Source organism: Brassica napus, chromosome C3 (genome assembly GCF_020379485.1).
Source record: "Brassica napus cultivar Da-Ae chromosome C3, Da-Ae, whole genome shotgun sequence".
Taxonomy (NCBI): domain Eukaryota; kingdom Viridiplantae; phylum Streptophyta; class Magnoliopsida; order Brassicales; family Brassicaceae; genus Brassica; species Brassica napus.
This window is the reverse complement of record NC_063446.1, coordinates 1,524,431-1,543,046: the sequence shown is the minus strand read 5'-3', so window position 1 is coordinate 1,543,046 and position 18,616 is coordinate 1,524,431. Positions and strand designations below refer to the sequence as shown.

Genomic DNA, 18,616 nt, shown 5'->3' with positions numbered 1-18,616 from the left:
TTAATTAAATCAGAACTAATTAAAAAGCATATTACCGATCCTTAAGTTGGGTCTTTGGCAACCGATTTTTGAGTGGGTTTCATAACCACATGTCAGCAAATAAAGGGTTCTATTTTTTTTTTCTTTTTTTTTTCTTTTTTTTTTCTTTTTGTCGTTTTCTCTATCATTCGGAGAAAGAAACCACGACGTCTTCTCTCATCTTCTCCGTCAGAGACGATCGACGATTCGGTCGGTCCTCACGGTGTCCCGTCCTTCTTTCTCCGTCAGACGATCGATCCTCACGGCGTCTCGTCCGTCTTCTTTCTTGTTCTCCGTCAGACGATCGATCGAAACCCATCTCTCTCTCACCCTTTCTCACACCACCATCCTCTTCTGTTCCCCTGTCCTCGCATCAATAGCCCCCTTCACCTCAATCTCCGACCAATCCACCGTGAACGCGTTTTGTAATCTCAAGTTTCTTGGTAAGAGCTCGGTTCAGGTTCCGTATAGTGGGGAAGATGAGTCGGGGGTTTTGAAGAAGGGAGCTTCTCTGATCCGGAGAACACAGTTGTTTGTGTCCTTGACAAGTAAGGAGGATTTAGAGACCAAAAGCTTCAAACTTTTTTTGACATAATTGGACATTGATTCATGTTGTCTTGCGTTGTTGTGAATAGTTTTGATGGTAACTCAATGAAAGTGGCTGAATTGCTGGTTGAGAATGGATTCAAGAAGGCTTAACTTGAAGCTTTCTTACGCAATGTTGTTTGTTTTGATAATTATCAGATATTGTTGATAGTCATGCGTACGTGTTTATTTCTTCAAAGTTTGTGGTCTTACGGATTTCACTTCCTTTTCTACCTGTTCAGTGCTGTTACAGGTATGATACAAAACATAGCATTCATTTCGATGAGCTACATTTTCTTTAGTGTGCTACTGTGACCATGAATCAAATCATCAGCTTCTCCCTAACTCATGATATAAAGAAACGTTTATAGATTAGTAAAAGTATCTTCAAATGAAGCTGTTTTGATTGATATTTTTACAGAGTTGTTGGTTAGTGTTGATTCTCTCATATGAAACTCAAATAATCATTAAACTGATAGATCTAAACTCTGGCAGGTGAGAATGTGCACGTATCTTTTGCTGGTTTATGGACCTGTAAGGAGCCACCTCGGTTTCCCTGCTTGGAGACTTCGATACACTGAGATAGTGTATGTGCTTTGTACTCTTCTTTTTCTGAAATTTCTAATCATCAACACGTATATATTCAGAGCTAAATCTCATCAAGTTTGTCTTTTCGCGGTATTTGTTTGTTGATAGACATATAGGATCGTTGAAGTATGTGAGATATGGTTCTCTTTTGAAGGCAATCCACAAAAAAAATTAATTTTTTTAAGAACCTCTAATTAGAAAACTACCATTGGAGCACACATTCTAACTGTTTCTTAACTAAAATTCTTAAGTACAACTAAAGTACAATTAATTAATTAAATAATCATTAAGAAAGGTTATATGGATAATCATGCTGTAAGAGTTTTTAATAACTAAGAAAAAATCCAACTTATCTTTAAAATTACTTTTCTATTTCTCACCATTCAGCTAATATCATCTGGCATTGTTATTAACGTTGTGATGGGCCTCACAAATGATGAAACGGTCGGTTCTTTGATGAACGTTCTAACGGACGGCTCTTGTATAATAAATCGTAGTCAGCAGGTTTGAGTCCCTCGACTCAATAATAAATCGTACTTTTACCGCCAACGTTTTAGAAGTTTGGCTATTTTTCACAATGAGATACATTAATAGTGTGTCCTACTGGTTACTGGTTCAACCCTAATTTAAAAAAAACTTGTTTACTGTACTATTATATGATCATTTAAGTAACTAAAGTTAGATGATTGAAAGATAAAGAGAAAGAGACAAGTTGTATGAAATAGAACGAAAAATGTATATAAATAATAAAAGGAATAAAAACAAAGGTTTTGATTTGACACACTAATAAAGACAAAGTATTTTAAAAAACGAAATAAATACACACAAACACTGATTAGTATTCCCTACGCCTAAGCTTCTCTCACACACCTATAAATATCACTCTTTTCTTCTCCACTTAATTAGACAGCCACTACAAAAATAAGCCTCTTAACGTTAGTAATTTATATATATCTTAAAAGAAACCTGTAAAGGATCTTTCATTTCCACTAGTATATCTATACATATACATAAATGGCAATGGAGTGCATCGCAACTCTCCCTCAAAGATTCAATGAAAACAAAACCAAAGAGGATCCTTCTAACTTCGATGCAAATCTCCTGAATCAGCAGTCAAACCACATACCTCAACAGTTCGTATGGCCTGACCACGAGAAACCTACCGATGATGTTCAACCTCTCCAAGTCCCTCTAATAGACCTCGCTGGTTTCCTCTCCGGCGACTCGGTCTTGGTCTCGGAGGCTACTAGACTCGTCTCTGAGGCATCAAAGAAACATGGCTTCTTCCTAGTCACTAACCATGGCATTGATGAGACTCTCTTGTCTCGTGCCTATCTGTTTATGGACTCTTTCTTTAAGGCTCCGGCTTGTGAGAAACAGAAGGCTCAGAGGACGTGGGGCGAGAGCTCTGGTTACGCTAGTAGCTTTGTCGAGAGATTCTCGTCCAAGCTCCCGTGGAAGGAAACGCTGTCGTTTAAGTTCTCTCCCGTGGAGAAGTGCCATTCCCAAACCGTTAAAGACTTTGTGTCTGAGAAAATGGGATATGGATACGAAGAGTTAGGGTAATTAAATTAGCAAATATTTTTCAAACGTTCTTTTGAATATCTAGTTACCATAAATAGACTGAAGTTTGGTTGATTTTATCCATGCAGGAAGGTATATCAAGAATACGCGGAGGCCATGAACATTCTGTCACTAAAGATCATGGAGCTTCTTGGAATGAGTCTTGGGATCGAGAGAAGACATTTTAGAGAGTTTTTCGAAGACAACGAGTCGATATTAAGGTTGAATTACTACCCACAATGCAAGCAACCGGATCTTGCATTAGGGACAGGACCTCACTGCGATCCAACATCGCTAACCATACTTCATCAAGACCAAGTCGGTGGTCTTCAAGTTTTCGTGGACAACAAATGGCAATCCATTCCTCCAAACCCTAAAGCAGTCGTGGTGAACATAGGCGACACTTTCATGGTACTTAGAGCATGATTATCGGGTGAAACCCATTTGGGTTTCTAATTTTTTTTTTTTTTTTTGTTTTATCTGATTTAAAAAAAAAAAAATTTAAAACGGAACCAATCGCGGGCCGCCACGTGTCGTGGGGCCCGCAAAATAGCGTAAGAAACTGACCAAGAGCGATCCGTAATTAGCGACGTTGGTAACCGTTTTTTAAAGAAAACGTGGGGCCCACACACTGATTTCATGTAGAAACTCATTTTAGATTCCGCGGTAGTCATGCTCTTAATTAGTATGATGGTGCATGCATTAGTAAATAAAATAACAAGAAAGATTAACTATTTTTTTGGATTTTTTTCTTTTGTGTGTGTCATATTTAGGCTCTAACGAATGGAAGGTACAAGAGTTGTTTGCATCGTGCGGTGGTGAATAGCGAGAGTGAAAGGAAGTCATTTGCATTTTTCCTATGTCCTAAAGGAGATAAAGTGCTAAAGCCACCAGAAGAACTAGCAGGAGTGATCTCTGAAAGAGAGTATCCAGATTTTACATGGTCTACGTTTCTTGAGTTCACACAAGAACATTATAGAGCAGACATGAACACTCTTGAAGAGTTTTCAAATTGGCTTAAGAACAGAAGAAGTTTCTAAAAATGAGGAGACAATGATGTGACCCAGAAGTTGAACTTGTAGTTGGGGTTTTAAAGAAACAAGTGAGATGAGATGTTCAAAACTAGTTGAGGAGCCTTTTTATTTTTGTTTTATCAATTATTTTGTTTTGCTGAAAGATAAATTTAGCAAATAAATATATGTTCTCCATCCGACTCAATTATGATATTTGGTTCGTAAATAATATATTTTTTTAATATCCTCTAGTGATCATTTTTAATTAATTATTACTTTATTAAATGAAAACAGTACTTTATCACATATAACATTTGTTCCAGTACATACCTCAGTGCTCATTTAAAAAAGGGCTACATGAATGCCACACCGAAGCTAAACAAGGGGACTCTTGGAGATCAAAGACAATTCAACCATTAGACTAACATTAAGATTTTGTCCAGTTCTATATTTTTAATAACTGTCAAAACGTAATAATGACATTGTCTATAGTGATATAATAAAATGACTATATTAGTAGAAATGTTAAATATGATTCTTTCATCGTCCAACTCACATGCAAGAAAAAAGTGAATCCACTCTGTGCATCGCTAAATCTATCTGGAGATTTTTGGATGGTTGTACTTGTGCCATGTAAGAAGACAATGTACAAAAAAAAAAGACAATGTACTTGCTTTTGTCATCTTCTTTTATTTTATTCGAAATAGAATCTATTATGATAAGAAATATATATGTAAAGATAAGATAGGTCTACAAATTGGCTGATGTTTTTTATAGAAAGGGTCTACAATTGTCCTCTGATAATGTGTATAGCGTAACTCCAGTGAACTAAAAATTGTATTTTTTGTGCACACGAAAATTTATATATCCAACAAATGGATCAAAGTTGCAAACCTATTAGATTATAGGCCTAAGTTTTGCTAGGTTGATAGCAATACTTGTAAATTTCGAATGTTTACGCAAATATATTTTTCTATTATTCTGATTTCCTATGTCGTCTATTTTATTAATTTGAAATAGAATTACGGAAATTCTCATGTAAAGCCTTACTTATTTATAGCAAAAGGAATATAAATACAGAAGTAAATATTTTATTATTCTGCTATTATATATAAATTGTAAAACTATGTAAATTTGTTATGATATTACCAAAAATACTAACCCAAGACTAAACCAAATTTGTTGAAGAAAAATGAAGACTAAGAACCAAATTCTAAAAAAGAATCTAACCAAAAAAATTCTAAAAAGAACTATCTTATTAGAAAGGAGAAAACCACATTAGCGTGAAAATTTGCTTTATATTTTTATTACATGTATGTATAAATAAATAGGTAAATAAAAAATAGAGTCAAATGGTTCTAATACAAAAAAACATGAATATTAGCAATCTAAAATTTTGGTGTCTAGCAATCAAAGCAATATCTTCTGGAATTTAGGGTATTTACCTAATTAGGGAGAAAGTTTTGTGTACAAGGTGCAATTTCTTTAAAAAAAATAACCATCATTAGGTGAATCAGGCCCTATACGACACCGTATTGAGCCTTTCTTGGTTTTTTCCCCCACTTATCGCATTTATGATACAATAAAAAGATCTCCAATACAAACGCATTCGTAAGCTTGCAAATAAAAGTATGGTCCAGCAAGTGAAGTAACATGCACCAGTAGATAACATGTTGCTCTTTCACTATCCAATGCATTTCTCTCAAAAGAATTGTCATTTTTTTCTCTGAGAAAAACAAATATCTATTTGTGAGATTACATTTTCATGATAGATGTCAGAATGTGCTATATTATATCATTTGAGATTTCTTCCATAAAAAGTATTTTTGTATTTTTTCGAAGAAGATAGTACAAAAATCTGAAACTTAAAAGCTACATTCCAAAACACATTTTCCCGTATATATCTATTTATATGCCAAGGATACATTATGCCACACACAATTATTTAATTTCTGGGGGTAATTGTAGTAGTACAATAGCCAAAAAGAAAAGAAAAAGCTGATAATGAAGTAGTATTATATGATAAAAGACTCGATTTTTTAATCCCCTAAAAGACAGTTATGTCGAAATATTATGTGTTTTAATTTATAAAGATTTATATTATTTTTCCTTCAGTTAACTTTTTGCTTACGTAAGGGATGATTGTTTATACCTTGGGTCGTTTTGTCTTTTCCATTGTCTTTGTCTTCAACGAAAAACTAAACTGTAATGGCCAGAGATTACGTCGAGGAAAGGGTTCTTACAATATTTATTTAAAATGCTTTCTTGAATCTCGGTCCATTGGATTCTATAGATAGGTGAGGTTTGGATTGCTTGAATTTCAAAAGGATAAAAACTGATTTTAATTCATGGGAATAATTCCATTTGCTATATTTAGTTTGGACTTTGGATCGTTGTTAACTTGTAGCAAACTACTTGGCCTAATTTCCCTAGTTTCTATACCCTTTTTTTTCTTGGTCTTTCATGTGAATAATTTACACACATAATCTTTGGGATTAAGAAGGGCTTCACAATACTATGTCTGGTTTGTAACTTAATCAGAGGCTCCCAAGATCTGCCTTGAGTGTTCTTTTAGCGGGGAGGGATTTGAACCTGGGTTTAGTAGGGGCATAGGAAGGTTTTTAACCAACTAAACTACAGAATCTTACATAATCTCTATGTAATTTAATTTAATTGTAGATTTTACTGGGGGCAGCTGCCCCCATGCTGTATAGGGTAGATCCGCCCCTGTATGTAGCCCAGCAAGATGAAGAGTAACAAACCAAATCATATTTACACAAACCAAGAGTCCAATGTATAAAGAGCTATCCATATTTAATATTAACATAGAAGTCTCACTCACCAGTAAAAACATACGAGAAGAAGAAGCAGAACAAACCAAAAATGGTTTGATACTAGACATTTAATTTACATAAGAGAGACATTTAAGCAACGTAGCAAGCCTTTCGAGTATTAGGAGTTTGATGAGACCGGAAGGTAGGGTTAGATGGTGTTGCAGTAATTATGACCAAACCATATGCTTTCAGGGACATGCGTGTTGAAAGTGAAAGTGACTGCTTTGGAGCTATGACTGAATATTTGAACACTCTCTGGAACCCAACCATCTGGACCAGACCTGTGAACATATACATAGCAGATCTGGCGTACACATGGTCCATTTATCTCATATGTATCTGATGAACATCGCTCAAATGCTCTCGACCCTGGGTCGTCAAGCCTAGGTGCGTATACCTGGTCAAGAAAAACGAGAGAACATGCATACAAACTTTTATCTATTCTGAAACGTGTATACTATGTTACAACAAGTTGTAAATGGGACTCTAAATCATGAAGTTCCTCAAAAATAAAAACATGGAAACATTCCGGTTACACCAGAGTGGTCTAGTACTTTGGCCAGGATAATCTTAACCTGGTTTCTGTAGCCATCCCCGAAAGAGAGGCTGATCTGGTCTCTCGTGTACCTAGGTGAGGAACAACTCGTCCTGATGATCACCGTGTACCTACAGCTTCCGAAATTCTGCATCCTCGGTGAAAAATACAAACAATATCAGACGGCTCAGAAAAAAGAAAAAAAAAATCAGAAAGAATTAAATAAAAAACCTGAATGAGATTGATATCAAGTGATTCTGCTGCATGAGGCTTCGAGACATCGATGGATTTTGAAACAGTGAAGAAGAAGAAGAAGAAGAAGAAGAAGAAAAAGAGGAGTGTGAGGAGTTGCAAAGACGCCATTCTTGAACTTCTTGACATTACTGCCTGCGGGATACCAAGGAAGATAAATAGCAAAGAACTCAACGTGTCAAACCTTGCATCAATGAAATAAGCCACATGTCACAAACACATTTATGTTTTACAAAAACAAATTAAATCACAAGTTTTTCTCTCCGGGATTAACCGAGTTAGGTCAAATATAATGATGAAAAACTAATATGAATACAATTAATACCCCGTTCAAAACTAATAAATAATAAATATTTCAATAAGAATATACAGTTCACAACGTATCCGTGAAGGTGTTTTAATATGTTTGGTGCTGATTCTAGTGTAAGGATTCAAAAGAAAACAAATTTGTATTAAGGGGAGAGAAAACAAGTGAAGCAGAAAAATAGCAACATGAGTCAGTTACGTGGCGCCACTTTTCCCATGAGCTCCACCTACTACTACCAAACAAACTCCATGCATGATTTATTTTAATTCTCAAGAACATTTCAATAACAGTACGAAATAATTAAGTTAGGTCAATTTATGTTTAACGTAAGAAACCAGATATGTTTGGAGGTTCATTGTCAAAATTGTGGAAAATGTCTTTCCAGAACAACCCATTTCACGAGTTAGATAAAAGTCTTTTTTTTTCGCAACACTGATAAAAGTATTTCAGTCTCCTCTTTAAAGCACACACATCCATTAAGGACTCTGCTTCTATCACAATGTATAAATTTTGTACATTATTCATTGATGATCAAACACAAGCATTGCAAATTTATGAAACTTCTACCATCTAATAAGAGCACATATATAATATGCTTTAAGAGAACTGTGAAACTCAAGGAGCGATTGGGCACTTCCTGATGAATGTCCTGCAACAAAAATTCAAACTCGTTTAAGAAATATGATTTGATGGAGATGTGTTGTTTGGTCCAAATATAACAAGTAAATGATGAGACAGAGCAAGGCACTAGGTTTCAAATACCTGTGCATGATCCCTCCCGCGCATTAAAACTCTCAAATCTCTTCATAGCCATGTCTAATTTGTACAAGCAAAATAATATCTTGAAAATTCTCTATGTAGATGAGATACAAGGAGCAACTAAATCAGTATCGGAAGTGAGACATAGCTGTAGGAAAAAGGTAATATTGTTAATTTCATAAGAAAACACAAATTTAATACAAGCTGAATATGATAAAATGCTCACTTACTTTTCTGAGAGATTCAATAAAATGTTCATCTTGGGAGTTCGTGACCTTTGGAGCTTCAAATTCCTTCAGTGAACTAAAACAACGGTGGTTCTCCATCTACATATATCACATGGTCCATAATGACGATGTAATAGTTTCAGTTTCAAGAACCAACATATACAGTATCAGTGACTTACCCTCAGAAACTTGTTTTCATGTTTAATTTCCATTGCTTCACCAAATTTTTTTGATGCCTATAAGAATAAAAGCTTCATGAGTTTATGTTGTTCTATGTTTTCATGGATTATAGTTCTTGTTGGGAGATGAAACCTGCATCACCTTTGATTCTAGATGGCTAATCTTTGATTCATAAACTTGAATATTTGTCTTTGAGCTGTGAGATTCCTTCACTCTCCTACCCTTTCTAGGCACAACGGACTTTGACCTGCACAAGATGTGAAAGAATATTCAGAGAAGTCTTGATTCCAGTATGAGTTAATGCAAATAGATAAAAGACCATGGGCTAACGTTAGGGAGTGAGTACGATCATCCGTGGGTGCATTTTTAGCCTGCAATGGAGAATTATCATTATATCCGGAGAGATGAGAGATCAACAAACAACATACAAACTTTGTGTAGCGAGTTTTGAGACTTACATTAGAAGAGCGTTCCTTGGCTCTAAGAGATGTCCTTAGATGAAATTCCTACAAAACAAAAAATAAATATACTGCTGGTGAGATTGTGGTGTGATTAAGAGTTACAAAATGTCCTTTAGAAGATTCATACATGAAAATCTTGAGAGCGATGCAAAGATGTCAAAGAACTTTCTTGAGCCTGAAAATGGATTCAGACACAACAAAGATTTGTAGTTGCTATACTAGAGAGTTTCTTGCAGGGAAAGAAACAAACAAACAAGAAGCACACACTTACTGTTTTATTCATTGTAGAGCTAAATCTCTCAACTTGCTCAGGTGCTGAACTAGCCTTAAACCTGAAAGAAATTCACAGCAGAGAACTAGTAAGCATACCATTTGAGGAACCAAAAATTTTCAAGGAAGTCCTTACCGCAGTTTTGTAGCTCTTTGGGCAGTCTTAAGGTTAGGTTCCTTTGGAACAGTTACTTTTGATACCTGTAGATACAAATATATTAAATAAAAGAAGATGATACTATAAAAAGGGGTTATTGGGAGACGAATTTGTGTAGAGTTTGTGAATTTTAAAAGTTGATAGATTTTAAAAGTTATGTGGATTGTGAAACCAATAACAATGGATTCTCATAAGATTTTTGAAATCCAAGAACCAATAACAATGGAATCTCAAAATTTTCAAAATTCACGAGTTTATAACCTTAAGTGCATTACCTTCTTTGGAACCTTATGTACAAAGGGAGTTTGCTCCAACCTTGATATCTAATTACACAAAGGCGAGCAAGATTAGTCCCAAAAACAAAAAAAATGGGTTTAAGATGAGAGAGCAGTGAGTATAAAAAGACCTTGCGCAAGAAGCCAGACTCAAGTTTTTGCCTTTTGGTATCTTGTGTTTGAGGCATTGATAATAAGATAGAGGGGGAGATCTTGCTTTCGAGCTTCCCTAATGATCTCTGACATCTACAAAACATTTTAAACTAGATAGAATCTAGGGAACAAAATAAGACTGATCAAGAGGAAACATGTTATAGTACCTTGTGAGAAGCTGAACAGAGTAAATGTCAAGAGGTTTGTTCTGTCTCGCCAATAAAGAAGCAGTGGGTCTCGTCAAAGTCGAGTTCTTTCGTAAGAAAGGTTTTATTTTAGACTTTTGCGTCGACTTGGGAACATTTTTAGCAGTTTGGTTGTAATAAATGAACCCTAATTACCATAAACAAAGCCTTGAGTCGCAAGAAAAACAGAGCATAAAACAGAGGAATTTTCATATAATACCGTTGTATTTATCCGAGACGGGTTTAGGGATCTTTAGATGCTTATCGTCGAATATACAGCTCAGATTTAAACTAAATTCTGAGAGAAAAAGGCATAATCATTGTCAGGAAACAAAAAAAAAAAGCTTCAAAATTATCAAAAGATCTTACGTGAAGGAGGATAGTTTCCAGCTGATTCAAACCAAAGCTCTGTTTCCTCTGTTTCTGAATCGAGTTCCGGTTTGGAGAAATCATAGAATCTTGGAGCGTCGAATTCGAAATCTATGTCGAATTCCTCAACAAAGGAGGGATCTTCTGCAAACATATCCGGATCCATCATTGTATTGTATGAAGAAAAAATGTGGAGATTTAAATCAATAAGAACAGAACCAAGATCATAATCATTTTATTCTCTCTGTCTCTAGAAAATTTGTAGGAACAAGAAAAAGAAGGCAACGGCGCATACCTGTATGGCGTGGTTACAAAATAATGGTGTTTAAACGAAGGCCGTTGGCTAATTACAGAGGTTAAACTTATTACTGTTTGTATGAAAATCTTAGGATTAAATGGAAATAAAGTATGTCACACTTTATTTAACCTTAGAAAAAAAACTATGGTACAAAGTTACACAAAGGTAAAAAAAAAAAAGTATGTCTAACGGTTTAATTTTTTTATCAAAATCAATAAACTAAGTTCAAAGCTCTAAGCTTCTCATGCTTCCATTCATTGTTGACTTTTGCTATAAACTCTTCTGCTCTTTTTCTTAACTCATCGTCTTCTTCTTCCTCTTCAACATCTTCCTCATTACTCTCATCATCATCATCCTCGTCGTCCTCCTCATCATCATCATGACAACATTGGCAGCTTTCTTTGTCCTCAAATTCGTCTGGAATGCTGGAGGGATCGGTCAGAGACTCGTCTTGAACATCAATGACAATCATCTCTTCATGATCATCATTGTCACCACAACAATCATGATCTTCAGAAGAAAGGTTGTTGAAGCTCACAGGGTTAGTAAATGAGTAATCTTGAGAATCCGTAGACCCGGGTTTTGATGATCCAGTGATGATTATTACTATGATGAGGTTGCAGAAACAGAACATAAGAAGCGAGTTCGACGTGGCTTGTCCCACCAATTCATACGCTATGTCCAACATCTTTGCAGCCTAATAAGAAGACAAAGGAAAAGGAATATTATGAGCAGTGAGGGGGGAGAAGAAGAGTCTTTGGTAGTTAATTCAGGTTTGGTGTGATAGAATAGAACAGAGGTTTTTGGCGCGCTTTATAAAAAGGGGCAAAAGTGTGTGAGAGAAGCTCCTTGTCATGAGTTGAGAAGTTTTGTGGGTAATGAGGTGTAGATAGAAAGCTTTGTAGATATCATAAAAGATTGTTTTAGACTTGGGCTTTCTTAAATATATTATTTAAAGACCCAATGCAATGGGTCCAAACTTGTTAAATAATGTTTGTGTGGTGAAGTGAAGTTGCTTGGCAACTGTTCATTTAAACAAATAAAATAAACGGAAAGGCTCTCTGCGCATTGCACCTCACCACTAATGTAAGTGTGTCAACTCACATGGATGGTGGAGCTCATCATAATGTCAATAATAAGACTTTTTCGAAATTTGGATAATTTATCCATGAAAGAAACATCGTAGTAATTTCAATGAAATGGATGATGGAGCTCATCATAAGGTCAATGATAATAGACTTTTTTGAAATTTGGATAATTTATCCGTCAAAGAAACATCGTAGTAATTTCAATGAAATGTCGATAAACTACTTAATAATTTTATATAGACGTAACTATATATTTCTTACACTTCACAACATTTTATAAAATATATTTTTTTTGTAGCACACACCACACAAAAATAGCTTCTTGGTTAGAGGACTTTGGAAGAAAGAACCAAGTGAAATCCATGCATCTCGTTTGGCTGCGGGGGTATAATTGATCACGTTAGAGAATTAGCTGTATAATTGGGCCGTACATATAAGGCCGAGTCGGGTCAAAGCCCATCTAAAGTATTCAACATGACCCGAATCTCATCTCATCTTCCCCAATTTGGTTCATTGACGGGGACTTCACGACAGTAATCAATCCAGTCTCCTCCGTCACCACCACCATCGCCGCGACTTAGCCTCTCCGGCTTCTAATCGCGGTTCACGACCGCCGTATCAGCTTTATCAGCATCGGAATCTCAGTTTCCTCTCTCCGATTCTTACTAAAATTAGATTCATCACTCACACCAAAAATGATGGGCTCAGAGAACGACGAAGACTCCCATCTCTCTCCGCCGCCGATTATCGTAACTCCGGCAGATTCCGATCCACTCTCCGCCTTGCCTCCTCCAAACGGCGGCACCTCTTACATCGAGCCTCCGTCTTACGCCGACGTTATCTTCAGCCCTTTCGATGACAACAACAACGCCTCAGATGATTCCTCAGACACACTCTCTAGATCTCGGTCTTCCTCCAGCTCCTCCGATTACATCAAGATCACTGTCTCCAGCCCCCAGAAGGAGCAGGAAACAGCAAGCTCCATGCTTTCCGGAGGAAGCACTTACGTCACCTACCTGATTACAACAAGAACGAATCTCCCTGAGTATAAAGGTTCCGACTTTACCGTGAGGAGACGGTTTAGAGACGTTGTTGCATTGGGGGATAGGTTAGCTGAGTCTTATAAGGGATTTTGTATTCCGCCGAGGCCGGATAAGAGCGTGGTGGAGAGCCAAGTGATGCAAAGGCAAGAGTTTGTTGAGCAGAGGAGAGTTGCTTTGGAGAAGTACTTGCGCAGGCTTGCTTCACATCCTGTGATTAGGAGTAGTGATGAGCTGAAAGTGTTTCTTCAAGTTGAAGGGAAGTTAAACCACTTGAAGGTGGGAACAGATGTGGCGTCTAGGGTGTTGGATGGTGGTGTCTCTGTGGTTGAGGTGGCTCAGCCGGCTAGAAGCGGTAGAGATTTGTTTAGGTTGTTTAAGGAGCTTAGACAGTCGGTTTCTAATGACTGGGGTGGAGCTAAACCAGCTGTTGTGGAGGAAGATAAAGAGTTTTTGGAGAGGAAGGAGAAGATGCATGATCTTGAGAAAGAGATCATTAATGCCTCACAGCAGGTACTTGTTAACTTCATTTATGCTATTATGTATTATCACTTAGCTCAGTAGTTTTTATATTTCTATAGGCTGAAACGCTAGTCAAGGCACAGCAAGACATGGGGGAGACGATGGGGGAGTTGGGATTAGCGTTCATTAAGCTGACGAAGTTCGAGAACGAGGAAGCTGTCTTCAATTCTCAACGAGTTCGTGCCAATGATATGAAGAACTTAGCTACTGCGGCTGTAAAAGCTAGCAGGTTTTACAGAGAGCTGAACTCACAGACGGTCAAGCATTTGGTAATGTTGTAGATATGAAGAGTTTATTCCGCTCTCGTTTGGGAAAGGCTTTGGTTTTCATTAAGGAAGTGTTGTTTGATGTCAGGACACACTTCACGATTACCTTGGCGTAATGATGGCTGTCCAGGGCGCATTTGCGGATAGATCTAGTGCTTTACTGACAGTCCAGACGCTTCTATCTGAGGTTTCTTCACTTGAAGGAAGAGCAGAGAAGCTAGAAGCTGCGTCGTCAAAGGTATTTGGAGGCGACAAGTCAAGGATTAAGAAGATAGAAGAGTTAAAAGAAACCATCAAAGCCACTGAAGACGCCAAGAATGTAGCCATCAGGGACTATGAGCGGATCAAGGTGGTGGTTTCAGTCAATACCCATATACATAACAAATGTTATATGCCGATTTGAAGTCTTATATGAATATGTATTATCATGTCAGGAAAATAACAGGAGCGAGGTTGAAAGGCTAGACAGAGAAAGGCGTGCAGACTTCTTGAGTATGATGAAGGGCTTTGTTGTCAACCAGGTACATTGTTATTAGATGAGTGAGGTCTTGATTAGATGAGTGAGTGTGTGATAATTGTTGGTGTATGATCTCTTGCAGGTTGGATATGCAGAAAAGATGGCCAATGTGTGGGCAAAGGTTGCAGAGGAGACTAGTCAATACAATAGAGAGAGCTCTTAACAAGAGAGCAGCGTGTAATTTTCTTATTCTTATTCTTTACTCATGGTTTTGTGCTTTACTCAGTTTCACTTTGGTGTAAAAGAAACAACAAAAACAAAAAATAGTTAATACTCAAGTTTAGAAGATTTTATTACATCCAAATCCACATATAGTTGAGGAATAAATTAACAAAAACTGAAATATTATGAGTAACAAAAACGAAAGGAGTGAATAAATTCAATAGTATACAAATATATGAATAATTTTTATCAAATTTTGTCGGAAGCTTACGCTCGAACGCGTGACATGGCGGATGTGGCAATAGCAGCAGCTGCTGCGTTTGTAGCATTTTGGTTAAAGAAGTTAAAAAGACCAGATCCAATGGTTTCTTGCTCCTCAAGAAACAAATCTTCAGGCGCACGAAACGCGCCGTGCACGGCCACAGCCATCATCCCAAGAGCCAGCGTGGACATCAAGAGCGAACCGACGCTCGTCATGAACATCACCACCACGGTGCAAAGACAGAGCATCCCCAGCGTCTCCAGGTCGGAGAACGTGCGTCCTCCGATGACCAGCGGCTGATCCGAGGGGCGGAACACGTAGAGGAAAAGCCAAGAAGCGGCGAGGGACGCGAGGAGGAAGAGCGCGAAAGGGTGAGAGAGGAGAGAGGCCGCGAGCAAGATTGCTACTAAGGTTATGTAGTTGGATTTGAAATAGGAGAAGTTCTTTCTTACTCGCGACGCTGCTTCTGAGAGAGATGGTGGACGTGAGAACGCTGACCGGTCGATGAGCTCGGTCCAGGGACGAGCGTCGGATGTAGCGTGGCGGACGGAGGTTCGAACGCGGGAAAAGAGGACGCGTAGAGAGCTAAGCAACTGTGGATCATTACCACCTGTTGGGAGGTGATCAGGAGAGGTTGAAGTTGGGAGAAGAGGAGAAGCCATTGAGAGACAGATCTAGTTTTCAGACAAAGTCAGAGTGAAGAATATACATAAAGAGAGAGAGAGAGATCTCAAAAAAAGTGATAGGCTTTCACGTTCGCTGGACTTTACTTCATAGTGTCGGCTACTAGCATGTGCTTTTAACTTCTTTCTTTTTAAATAAATGAACAATGATGGCTCTCCTTGTATGTATGCCTTTGTGTGTTTATTACATCATTACACATTTTTCACTTTCGACGTCTCTGTTTCTTACTAGTAACCTTAAAACTTTACAATAAAAATTAGCAATTTTGGTTGCGTGCATCTGAAGTAACTCCTAGGGTTTTCGCTTTCCTTGACAAGCCTTGGGTTGTATCCATCTTTAGAAGCCTTTTTACCGGTGGATTCAGATTTGGGTGCATCAAGTTGGGGTAAAGGGCCTAAAGGCTGGAGCTTACTGTCTGAAAATGAGATAGTTGAAACAAGAATGTCTGAAGTTATAAACCAGAAGCTAATTGCAAAATTGATCTTAGAGAAGATAGGAACAAGAGAGGAGATGTTTGGATGGTAACGAAGGAAAAATCAATCCGCTCCTTACAATATGGACGAGACTACAGATTCGTTGACTTTCCAATCTCGTTATGGTTTTAATATTAAGTCAACAGATTTAAAGAGTAAAATTACTAAAATTTCAATACAAAACACTCTACTGGAATCTTTAACTGTCTTGTAATAGAGTTTTGCAAGCAAGTAACATGAAAGAGAAAAAAACCTCAAAACACAGACAAGTAGCGAGTCTAAGACACAAGAGTAAAAAACCAAACAGCCTTTGGTAATAATTTTTTTTAAGCAGCTTGTTGAGCAGAGAGCCTCTTCCTAGCTTCCTCAATGATGGTAAGCTTAATACCTTTTCCCTTGGGTAGAGACACCCACGGCTTCGTCCCTTTCCCCAAGGTAAACACATTCCCCAACCTCGTGGCAAACTCATGCCCCGTCGAGTCTTGGATGTGAATCGTCTCAAAGCTTCCCTTATGCTTCTCACGGTTCTTAATCACACCCACACGCCCTCTGTTTCTCCCTCCAGTCACCATCACAACGTTGCCGACGTCGAACTTGATGAAGTCCACGACCTTGTTCTCCTCGAGGTCGAGCTTGATGGTGTCGTTTGGTTTGATGAGCGGGTCGGGGTAACGGATGGTGCGACCATCGTATGTGTTGAGGTAAGGGATTCCCTTTTGCCCTAGCTGGATCGTCCTAACCTTGCAAAGCTTGAACTGCAAGGTACAATTAAGTCACATTATTCTCCTAATTCCTATTGGTTTTTTTCTAAAATATAGCACTAAAAATATAAACTGAATTTGATTCAACCAATCATCAAAAAAAAATTATAAAAGATCATTAGTCACATAACTCAATAAAACTAAAATTGATATAAAATTATCAAAACATAATGTATTTTAAAACATTAAAATCTCTTTAAAATATCTATTTATTTTGAAACAGAGAATTTTTTTTTGTTTTTATTTGGTTAGATATTCTTAGGTCCCATGTTTAAAAAAAAAAAAAAATTGTAATTTTTGAAATACTAGTGATTTAAATTATAAGAATTTGGTAAGTACAAAAACTATATATTTATTACCAACATTTTTTAAGGTTTTTAATATGTGTATAAATACATAAATTTACATTATTTAAAAACAAACCAATGCACACATTATTCTTTAGATCTCAATCAAAACTCATATAGTCAGTGTTGCATACCTTAGCTTCCTCGTCTCTGATGGAGTGGAGACGGAAACGTCCCTTGGTGTCATACAGAAGACGGAAGTTCTCATTCGTCTTGGGGATAGAGACGACATCTATTAAGATCAAAATGAAACTTAGTCTAATGATCATTTTATAAACATGAAGTGACGAGAGAGTTTTAAGAGACAGTACCCATGAAGCCGGCAGGGTAAGTCTTGTCAGTCCTGACTTTACCATCGACTTGGATATGCCTTTGCATGAGGATGGAGATGACTTCACGGTATGTCAAAGCGTACTTCAACTTGTTCCTGATGATGAGGACGAGAGGAAGGCATTCTCTAGACTTGTGGGGTCCAGAAGAGGGCTTGGGAGCCTGCAAGAAACAGTTTTTTAGACATGTTACAATGCGTATGTAATGAATGGTATTGAAACACAAGTTTTGAGATTTAAGGAAAAACGTACGAAGGCACCACCAAGTTTGTCAAGATCCCAATGCTTGGGGGCATTGAGCCTCTTCAGATGCTTCTTCAATCCTCTTGCCTACATTCAAAACATAAAAGGTCAAAACAAACACAAGCCAAAGAGACAGAACTATCACATTGGATAATGCCTCGTCGAAATGACATTCAACATAAGCTCAACTTGTCAAACGTTACAAAACATATGTTCTAAGCGACCAAACTAGAGAAGCCATTAAGACACAAACTGAACTACCATAGTAAAATATCCATTTCTACCTAGAAATGAGCAACCATCGAACACACAAGAGATACAGAAAACGTTGGGACAGCATTAACACAAACTGAGAGCAAAGGAAGAACATTTGACGAACCATGTTTGCAGGTGCTGCGAGCCGGAGGACTTGTGATTATTTTTTGCGGCGGCACTTCCTCTACGTTTATATATCAAAAGGAAATAAAACTAAAACCCTAGAGCTGTTCACGTTATATAAATATTGGGCTTTTTAGTTAGTATAGGCCCAATAAAGGAGCAAACACACACATCTCTTTGAAAGCAATTCTAGCCTACTAGAATGACTTGTGGGGTCAGTTCGGATCTTAAGAGCATGAGTTGTTGCTGAGCTGGCGTTCAATCACTGGTCACACATGTGACAAGCAGCATTTCACCAATACTGGGACCACACATGTGACTAGTCCAATCTTTGTATAAACCCATTTAGTGTATTACAATACTTTAACAGAAAATTTATTTAACATTTATTAAACATTTTCTATGTATTTGTAATATCAATTGCATGAGAAGAATGTATTCATTATTTTACTACTCAGCCCATCAATTACAAAAGTATAGTGGAAATCTCAAGTAACTTTTGCATTACTGGAAGA

At 37.3% G+C, this 18,616-nt stretch overlaps 7 protein-coding genes across 8 annotated transcripts; 2 read left to right on the top strand and 5 right to left on the bottom strand.

Annotated features, from left to right (window-relative positions):
* The first annotated feature begins 1,514 nt into the window (after positions 1–1,514).
* On the top strand, positions 1,515–4,013 carry LOC106426311 (gibberellin 20 oxidase 3). The gene is made up of 3 exons (XM_022698549.2): positions 1,515–2,753; positions 2,844–3,165; positions 3,528–4,013. Exons 1-3 carry the CDS (start codon positions 2,206–2,208, stop codon positions 3,792–3,794), a joined length of 1,137 nt encoding a protein of 378 aa, XP_022554270.1. The 5' UTR covers positions 1,515–2,205; the 3' UTR covers positions 3,795–4,013.
* Positions 4,014–6,521: 2,508 nt separating this feature from the next.
* BNAC03G02910D (embryo-specific protein ATS3B) lies at positions 6,522–7,753 on the bottom strand. The gene is made up of 3 exons (XM_022698545.2): positions 7,368–7,753; positions 7,177–7,284; positions 6,522–6,998 (listed from the first exon to the last, which is right to left on the bottom strand). The coding sequence occupies exons 1-3, from the start codon at positions 7,515–7,517 to the stop codon at positions 6,750–6,752; spliced, it is 507 nt and encodes a 168-aa protein (XP_022554266.1). The 5' UTR covers positions 7,518–7,753; the 3' UTR covers positions 6,522–6,749.
* Positions 7,754–7,870: 117 nt separating this feature from the next.
* LOC106426333 lies at positions 7,871–10,995 on the bottom strand. 2 transcript variants are annotated; one of them, XR_007321055.1, is made up of 14 exons: positions 10,732–10,995; positions 10,583–10,660; positions 10,345–10,510; positions 10,156–10,270; positions 10,025–10,072; positions 9,729–9,793; positions 9,594–9,654; positions 9,450–9,497; positions 9,320–9,367; positions 9,192–9,232; positions 9,003–9,108; positions 8,861–8,917; positions 8,458–8,780; positions 7,871–8,344 (listed from the first exon to the last, which is right to left on the bottom strand). XR_007321055.1 is itself a non-coding variant. In XM_048751836.1 (13 exons), the coding sequence occupies exons 1-13, from the start codon at positions 10,898–10,900 to the stop codon at positions 8,649–8,651; spliced, it is 1,134 nt and encodes a 377-aa protein (XP_048607793.1). In that variant the 5' UTR covers positions 10,901–10,995; the 3' UTR covers positions 7,871–8,648. The 2 variants fall into 2 exon arrangements, 1 of the variants encoding a protein (XP_048607793.1); XM_048751836.1 differs by having other exon boundaries at positions 7,871–8,780.
* Positions 10,996–11,099: 104 nt separating this feature from the next.
* On the bottom strand, positions 11,100–12,325 carry LOC106426334 (probable ATP-dependent RNA helicase ddx56). The gene has a single exon (XM_013867062.3). It carries the CDS (start codon positions 11,715–11,717, stop codon positions 11,241–11,243), a length of 477 nt encoding a protein of 158 aa, XP_013722516.1. The 5' UTR covers positions 11,718–12,325; the 3' UTR covers positions 11,100–11,240.
* Positions 12,326–12,622: 297 nt separating this feature from the next.
* On the top strand, positions 12,623–14,758 carry LOC106426305 (sorting nexin 2B-like). Its single transcript, XM_013867028.3, has 5 exons — positions 12,623–13,670; positions 13,739–13,948; positions 14,034–14,294; positions 14,380–14,466; positions 14,545–14,758. Exons 1-5 carry the CDS (start codon positions 12,813–12,815, stop codon positions 14,623–14,625), a joined length of 1,497 nt encoding a protein of 498 aa, XP_013722482.1. The 5' UTR covers positions 12,623–12,812; the 3' UTR covers positions 14,626–14,758.
* Positions 14,718–15,682, bottom strand: LOC106426306 (PRA1 family protein B6-like). The gene has a single exon (XM_013867029.3). The coding sequence runs from the start codon at positions 15,546–15,548 to the stop codon at positions 14,892–14,894; it is 657 nt and encodes a 218-aa protein (XP_013722483.1). The 5' UTR covers positions 15,549–15,682; the 3' UTR covers positions 14,718–14,891.
* A 508-nt stretch (positions 15,683–16,190) lies between these two features.
* On the bottom strand, positions 16,191–18,238 carry LOC106426312 (40S ribosomal protein S4-1-like). The gene is made up of 5 exons (XM_013867034.3): positions 18,103–18,238; positions 17,733–17,810; positions 17,463–17,643; positions 17,286–17,383; positions 16,191–16,798 (listed from the first exon to the last, which is right to left on the bottom strand). The coding sequence occupies exons 1-5, from the start codon at positions 18,103–18,105 to the stop codon at positions 16,370–16,372; spliced, it is 789 nt and encodes a 262-aa protein (XP_013722488.1). The 5' UTR covers positions 18,106–18,238; the 3' UTR covers positions 16,191–16,369.
* Between the last annotated feature and the right edge of the window lie 378 nt (positions 18,239–18,616).

Excerpts from the sequence above, each read along its gene's own strand:
- LOC106426311 (XM_022698549.2), top strand. The coding sequence starts at position 2,206 with ATGGCAATGGAGTGCATCGCAACTCTCCCTCAAAGATTCAATGAAAAC. Across the intron at positions 2,754-2,843 it reads TATGGATACGAAGAGTTAGG|GAAGGTATATCAAGAATACG; the intron begins GTAATTAAATTA and ends TTATCCATGCAG. Across the intron at positions 3,166-3,527 it reads ACATAGGCGACACTTTCATG|GCTCTAACGAATGGAAGGTA; the intron begins GTACTTAGAGCA and ends TGTCATATTTAG.
- BNAC03G02910D (XM_022698545.2), bottom strand. The coding sequence starts at position 7,517 with ATGTCAAGAAGTTCAAGAATGGCGTCTTTGCAACTCCTCACACTCCTC. Across the intron at positions 7,285-7,367 it reads TTGATATCAATCTCATTCAG|AATTTCGGAAGCTGTAGGTA; the intron begins GTTTTTTATTTA and ends CCGAGGATGCAG. Across the intron at positions 6,999-7,176 it reads GGGATGGCTACAGAAACCAG|GTATACGCACCTAGGCTTGA; the intron begins GTTAAGATTATC and ends TTTCTTGACCAG.
- LOC106426333 (XM_048751836.1), bottom strand. The coding sequence starts at position 10,900 with ATGATGGATCCGGATATGTTTGCAGAAGATCCCTCCTTTGTTGAGGAA. Across the intron at positions 10,661-10,731 it reads TGGAAACTATCCTCCTTCAC|AATTTAGTTTAAATCTGAGC; the intron begins GTAAGATCTTTT and ends TTTTTCTCTCAG. Across the intron at positions 9,655-9,728 it reads CAAAGAGCTACAAAACTGCG|GTTTAAGGCTAGTTCAGCAC; the intron begins GTAAGGACTTCC and ends AATTTCTTTCAG.
- LOC106426334 (XM_013867062.3), bottom strand. The coding sequence starts at position 11,717 with ATGTTGGACATAGCGTATGAATTGGTGGGACAAGCCACGTCGAACTCG.
- LOC106426305 (XM_013867028.3), top strand. The coding sequence starts at position 12,813 with ATGATGGGCTCAGAGAACGACGAAGACTCCCATCTCTCTCCGCCGCCG. Across the intron at positions 13,949-14,033 it reads CACAGACGGTCAAGCATTTG|GACACACTTCACGATTACCT; the intron begins GTAATGTTGTAG and ends GTTTGATGTCAG. Across the intron at positions 14,467-14,544 it reads AGGGCTTTGTTGTCAACCAG|GTTGGATATGCAGAAAAGAT; the intron begins GTACATTGTTAT and ends GATCTCTTGCAG.
- LOC106426306 (XM_013867029.3), bottom strand. The coding sequence starts at position 15,548 with ATGGCTTCTCCTCTTCTCCCAACTTCAACCTCTCCTGATCACCTCCCA.
- LOC106426312 (XM_013867034.3), bottom strand. Across the intron at positions 17,384-17,462 it reads TTACCCTGCCGGCTTCATGG|ATGTCGTCTCTATCCCCAAG; the intron begins GTACTGTCTCTT and ends TGATCTTAATAG. Across the intron at positions 16,799-17,285 it reads TCAGAGACGAGGAAGCTAAG|TTCAAGCTTTGCAAGGTTAG; the intron begins GTATGCAACACT and ends TGTACCTTGCAG.